The sequence below is a fragment of the Manacus vitellinus genome, unplaced genomic scaffold (genome assembly GCF_001715985.3).
Source record: "Manacus vitellinus isolate BGI_N305 unplaced genomic scaffold, ASM171598v3 scaffold_12_pilon, whole genome shotgun sequence".
Classification (NCBI taxonomy): domain Eukaryota; kingdom Metazoa; phylum Chordata; class Aves; order Passeriformes; family Pipridae; genus Manacus; species Manacus vitellinus.
Genome location: NW_021938949.1, coordinates 8,221,104 through 8,227,688, shown reverse-complemented (window position 1 = coordinate 8,227,688; position 6,585 = coordinate 8,221,104). Strand labels below are relative to the sequence as shown.

Here is a 6,585-nt window from a genome sequence, read left to right as displayed (position 1 = left end):
GGGCTTTTCCTCCCCGTGACTGTCCTGTGGCCCTGCTCCAGCCAGCAGGAAGAAGGATCCCAGAAAAGCTGGGGAGGGATCTGGTCTTTGGACAGACCACAATGACACCAGACCTGCCTTGTAAACATTAACAGGAGGACAGAGATAGCTCGTGGCCCAGAGAGGGAGACAAGAGCCTGGTTGTGCCCCATTTCCCAGTCACTTCTCACTCTTTTGGGGGGCTACCCTGCTGCTGCTGGGGCTATATGGCTGGATTTGGCCACTCTTTCCCTCTACCAGAGCATCGTGATAGAGCTGTACGAAAGCTCATTGTTTCTAGCTGTTTTTCTAGTCACTTTTCCAGTGATCCAGCCCACTCCCCAAGACATGGCAGAGAGCTGCACTCATCACTAGACCCATTTACTCTGTTTTCAACCCAGCGCTGTGCCACAGATGCTTGGCCTGAGACATCCCAACTCTTATTAGCTTTCCCAGCCATCTCAGTACGAGCACGGGGGCACCAGCAGCCGGTCCTGGCAGCCTCCCCGACATTGTCATACTCTGAACGTGGCAGAGCAAGTCATTAAAAGCAAAAGCCTCGGTGCCACTTGGAGATAGGGCTCCCAGCTCCAGAGGTAATTAGATCCCGGCCATGCAAGGTAGTCGGCAATTCAATGCAGTTAGAGAGCCATTTACTTCCAAAACAAAGGCAGCAAGGAGACACCGGGAATAATATCAGCCGCAAAACTCAGTTCCTGGACGGGACTGTGCCAGTGCCACATCCAATCTGTCTGTTTTCAGACACCTTGCAGGTACCTGCCATGCAGCATCTACCTGTTACACTCCCTCCCTGGGATATTAGAGATGCCAGGTGAGCACTGAGAAGATAAACTGAGCAGTGAAGCCTATGTTCAGGCAGGCCACCTGCAAATAGGCTTTTCACCTCACCAGGGATTCCCCTCTGTCCGCAGGTTGTCAGAGCCTGGACTCCCAGCTCACATCCCTCCCTGTGTCCTGAAACACCTGGGACAAATCTCCATCTCAGCAGCAGCCCCTGTGAGGTGGAGCAGTCAGAAAGGAAAGATGAGCCCTTGCAGCCCCCCACCAGCGCCTCTCAGATCCCTGACCCACATCCCAGGAAGGGGAGCATTGAGGCTTAACCCCACCAGCACAGGAGACATGCCTTTTATCCTGATTGCTTTCAAACAATTGCTTTTCAGGGTTATTTACCCTACCAGGCTCTCCACACCACTCCCAGGCCACCCAGGAGGAAGGACCTACAGCAAGCACACAGCAATGAATCGAGGCAGGGCAGCATGGAGCCCTGCTTAAAGCCCGTCTGGAGGACTGGATGACGCAGGCATGGAGCTCTTACAGCAGGCTCTGCCGCCCCAGCAGCTCCTACAGGTGCTCAGAACCAGTGGCTGGGCCAACCTCTGGTCTGTGGGGGGTGTCCCCAGCCGCTGCGCACCCCCCAGGGCCCCACTCACCCTGTGGGGCTCCTTCGGGAGTGGGTCTGGCTGCCGTGCCCCTGCCTCTGCATCCCCCGTGCCCTCCTCCACCTGCACCCGCGGGAGACTCCTCCTCCGGACACCCTCCCAGCCCTGCCCAGCCCTGCCCGCCTGCTGGCAGCGGGCCCTGACAGTGCCCCAGTTACCTTTGCAGCTCCCCGTGTCCTGCCAGCTCCCCACTCATCCCACCAGCACCCCACTGTCCCTGCCAGCACCCCAACTACCCTTGTAGTGCCCCGGGCCCTGCCAGCACCCCACTTACCTTACCAGCACACCCCTTGCCCTCGCTGGGCCCTGCTCGCCCTGCCAACGCCCCACTTGCCCTCGCTGTGCCCCGGGCCCCTCGGGAGCTGGAGCAGCAGGTTGGGCTTTGTCTCCTGCAGAAAAGCCACCCAACTTACCTTTCCGGTCTGCCGCACTCGGCACCCACGCCCGGAAAGCAAACACGGATGGAAAGCCACGGTGCAGCCCAACGCCGCTGACCCCTGCCCGGCACACGTCCTGTGGCCGCGGGCAGGAGCTCTGCCTGGCCGGCAGAGGCAGCTCTCCTTGAAATTGGAATTAATCCCTACTCGGAGGAGAGCGATGACTAAAAGGCAGGCAGCTGGTGGCACCTTGTGCCTGTTGTTTGGGGCAGGCCTTCCCCCTGGTTTGCTGCTGAGCAGAGAGGAGCAAAGTCAAAGGACCAATTGCTTGTGCTCCAATCTATCGCCCATGGAAAGGCACCAAGGTAAGTTTGTCCTGGCTCCAAGCATCACATTGGAGAGATCCCCACGTCCTTTTGTCACCCACCACCCTGCGCAGACCTGGTGGCACACACAGCCAGGAAATTAAGGTGGTTAACTTGTGCTTGGCTTTTAGGTAGTAACACTCAGGTCTTGGGGGCTCAGTGCTGGTATGCCACTATATCACCACAGTGGAAGATGCAATTTCCATCCAATTTGCTAATTAATGTATGCTTTCCAAAAGTTGCAGGACATATGGACAGACTAAGAGCACCAGGATTTGGAATAGACATTGAATTTCGTGTTGGAAAAGAATCCCTACTAGCAAACCAGATCGACAATAACAAATTCCACATGGCTCTCTCAGCCTTCCTAGACAAAAAAAAGAGAAGTGTAGAAGAGGGAAAATTTATAGTTATGACAGATGCAAATCTTTGATTCTTGGAAGCACAGTTTGGAAAATTATTTTTAGATGAAGTTTCTTGTCAAGGGCAGCCGGAAGCCTGCAGTGTTTGAATGCATTTTTAAAAAAAGTTTCATTTCTCATAATCTCTTAAATGCTGTAAATAACCCTTGTTTCAGAGAAGAGTCCTTTCGAAATCCATTTTCTGCTTTTCTACTTCTAGGGGATTTTTTAGCAACAGAAATGACCCAGCAGCTGGATCAACACGGGGCAGGCACAGGCTCGGTGCTGATACTGTTGTACCAACAGGTCTTAGCACAGCTCCTCCCTTCCCAGAATCCAAGACCTGGCCTCCGTCTGTGCTGTCAGGTTCATAAGTGACAATAGTGTGTAACAGCTCACTTAAAAATTTACTACTTCTTCTTGTAGGAGAGGTAAAAACAAATGTGCTTTCCAAGCAAATGGCAAAAGTTTGGCTATTAAGCTTTGCATCAACTCATACAAGTTCATCTGACACTTTTTGTCAATGACTCAGCAGAAACACCTTGGTATAACCCTCCCCCAAACCCTCTGTCCCCAGGTCTCCTGTGACAGCTGCTCATTGCAGGTGGCCCAAGCTATGGATGTTCTGCCTCTTTCATGTGCTGATGCCATGTAATTCATTGGCAGAGATTATTTTGTCTTCTTCTCACCACTATTTTGGGTTCCTGTCTTCCACTCTCACATCAGCTTTCATGAAATTTGCAGAGCATAATTATCTGCTTCTCTTTAAAATCACAATGAAAGTGGAAAATGGATTCAGACTACATCAGGAACTGACACAAGGACAAAAGCAGTCATATAGGACTCATTTCCTTAAAAACAGGCAAGAAAATCTTTCCCATTATGCAATTGTTGACTTTTTACCAAAGCTTGTATTTCAATTGAAGTGATTTTCACAGAGAAAAAAGAAAACAGGTAAAATTAGATTTGTCAGTGTTTCTTTTATTCCCTCTGCACTGGGTGTTCCCCCTTTGTGGTACAGTGCAGCTACAGAGCTTGGCATCTACAGCTCCTGAGGACACAAGCGCAGAGCTGAGCCCTTTCCAAAATATATGACCCACCCAACACAGTAAAAATAACACTTCTCTTGTATATTGAGACAATTGTTCTTGTCCCATCACTGACTATATGGACTGCAAACCTGTCCCAGTAACAAAACTCACAAATGTTCTACACAGTAGAGAAAAATTCATCAAATTCCTCAGTACGTCCAGAACCACCACAAAGACATTCCATCATTTTCATTTCTTGTCCTTTTAAATAGGTGGTGATGAGTCATGGACTCGAGATCGTTTCCTTGAATCCAGATGGCACAACTTCACCACACTTGGCAACTTCGGATCACTTCCCGTAGAGCCTGTATTCCTTCCATGGTCTTGTCCTTTAAAGCCATGGCGAGAAGAACAGGTTTGTTCCCAGCTTCCTGTGACACGAACGCCACCAGGTTTTTGGCACAAACATGAACGAGGGGCTGAAAAGCAAAGGGGATAGAGAGGTACACTCCTACAGATGGGAGAGCCCTCCCACACAAGCTGGGAGAGGAAGAGTCAAGGAATGATGTCAATAACCTGTTGATCCTGGACTTGAACTGAGCATGGCATTTGCTGTGTGGTTCCAATATGGTCAGCAAAGCCAAGCCATAGGACAGGAAACTTTAGAAACTCAACCAGCTTAAAAGGGAAGAGTTTGGACCCATGAATGACAGCCACCCAAACCACCCTGAAGCAACTTAACTGGAGCTGCACTGGAATTGAGTTTTAGCACTGTCAGGAAAAACAGGAAAGTCAGTGTGGAGAATTTTTCCTTCCATTAATCCTCCCACGCAAACTATGACACCAATATCCAATTATATGAAATGCTGTGGATCCAAATGTCTTTATTTCCATCAGAGCCAGACTTCTAAAGAGGTCTGCAAGTACCTTTTGTTTAAAAACTTGTTCTGAAGAGGGGATGTTCTGCTGACAAACTCTGGAAAAAACCCTGCTATTTTTGCAATTCCTAGAGAATTCCTGTGTAACAGGCATATTGCTTATTTTACTAGAATAATGAAAACCAGAAATAAGTAGTGAGGCTGAAGAAGAGAAGAGAAGAGATATAACCATCCTTGTAAGTTTTCCTTAACAAGAATAGACTAGAACAGCATTGACTATTTCAGTTGGAAGGGACCTAAAAGGATATCTAGTCCAACTGCCTGACCAACTCAAGTTAAAACATTATTCAGGGCATTGTCCAAATGGCTCTTGAACACTGACAGGCTCAGAGCATCGACCCCCTCAAGCCTGTTTCAGTGTCTGACCACCCTCTCAGTAAAGTACTTCCTAATGTCCAGTCTGAACCTCATCCAGCACAGCTTTGAACCACTCAGCTTGTCAAGGTTTCACTGACACCCACAGTTGTGTACCTGTCAGAAGGATGAGTCTGACTGATTTTAAATACCAGTCTTTTTTGGAAGTGTGCACCATCCCAAACAGGGATGTTAACAGTGACAAGCAGGAAAGGAGCAAACTAGTGAAAGCCTTTTCTTAAAGTTTAGATCGGTTTAGTTGGTTAAAATGATTTAAAAATAGAATTTAATGAAGTAAACATAACACTCCCCATTTCCAAATAAAACACAGAAGCAGCTTGGGGGTGGAGGTGGTCAGAATTAGCACATATCATACCAACAAAAGAAAAACAAAACATCTCCTATTCAGAAAGGGAAGGCTATTACTGAAGAAAAAGAACTCCACAAGGGGAAGCTGTGGATAGAATCAGGAACTTGCGTTGCTACATTTTTTCTAGTTAAAGCTAGCAAGTAATATTTAATAGCTTCAACCCTGATGGAAAGCCTCATAAGCAGGTAGCTCTGTAACTTTCTGTTTTAATGCTTGACCAGTTGATGCTTTGCAAAACACATTTTCTTTTGCTTTCTCTCCAGCCTTATGAAATGGTTGATAAAAACTCATTTTGCTGAAGCAAAACAAATTAAACTTTATCAAGGGAAAGTGCTGGCAGGCACACTTAAGTGAGGGCAACTAAAGTCCATCATGGGACTGGCATACACTGGGCGGGGGGATGGGGGTGACAAAACAGACCTGAAAAGAAAAACAAACTCACTGGAACAGAAACCCAAAAGGTTATCAATGGCTGCACATTTGATCTTGCAACCCTTAAATCAACAAAGCTTTATCAAACCTTGCATAAACACAGAGAAGCAATCCATATCCTGCAGGACACAAAACAACAGATCCCCAAACCACTGACGGTTAGTTAAAGTTTTATGTCAAACAGCAGACGAGCGCACATACTTTTGTGATGAACCCCTCTTGCCTCAGAAGATATTTTAAAATTAATCTTATCACTGTTCAAACACTGCTTTAACTGCTGTGATTCATCAACTCCCTGGCAACTCGCACGGCTCCACCTACTACATTTCCCCCTTATCCTTGCTGCACATCCGCTCGCTCTCACCTCATCCTTGCCCAGCAGCACCTTGGTGGTGAGCGAGGGCCTGCCCACGTTGTCGCCGATGGTGTTGGGGTCCACGTAGACGATGGTGCCCATCTTGCCGTACTGGGTGACCACCACGAGCACGGAGTTGGAGAAGGCCGTGCACACCACCTCGGTGGGGACGCCGTGCACCACCTCCTCCCGCTGCTTGGACGTCACGATGGGACCCGCTTCCATCGCTGCCGGAAGGGAACGGAGCGGCAAGAACAGTTAAAACAACGTTAGATTACGAACGTGGTCTCTACGGGCTGTAAAAAGCCCAAATCCTTCCCCATCATTTGAAACACCCTGGGTTAAGTTAGTTTCAGAGCACAGGAGCATCCGGAGGTGCGTGTTAGTGCGGGACAGCGCACCCCTGATTAGGGGGGGATATTTGGCAGCCTCGCAGCGATGGCATCACTCCCCCGGCGTGGCCGAACTGGCTCTGACAGGCTCC

The 6,585-nt window shown here is 48.8% G+C and overlaps 1 protein-coding gene and 1 long non-coding RNA gene across 2 annotated transcripts in view; one reads left to right on the top strand and one right to left on the bottom strand.

Annotated features, from left to right (window-relative positions):
* Window positions 1-3,494: 3,494 nt before the first annotated feature.
* Window positions 3,495-6,585, bottom strand: part of PSMG3 (proteasome assembly chaperone 3) — a 3,556-nt gene continuing 465 nt past the window's right edge. Inside the window, exons 2-3 of the mRNA XM_018067303.2 lie at window positions 6,111-6,328; window positions 3,495-4,131 (exon numbers count right to left, since the gene is read on the bottom strand). Of these exons, the coding sequence (XP_017922792.2) occupies window positions 3,979-4,131; window positions 6,111-6,326 (369 nt within the window). The 5' untranslated portion in view covers window positions 6,327-6,328 and the 3' untranslated portion in view covers window positions 3,495-3,978. The remainder of the gene's footprint in view (window positions 4,132-6,110; window positions 6,329-6,585) is intronic.
* LOC108638673 overlaps window positions 6,117-6,585 on the top strand; it is a 9,350-nt gene continuing 8,881 nt past the window's right edge. The window contains exon 1 of the long non-coding RNA XR_001920020.3: window positions 6,117-6,476. This is a non-coding gene — a long non-coding RNA (uncharacterized LOC108638673). The remainder of the gene's footprint in view (window positions 6,477-6,585) is intronic.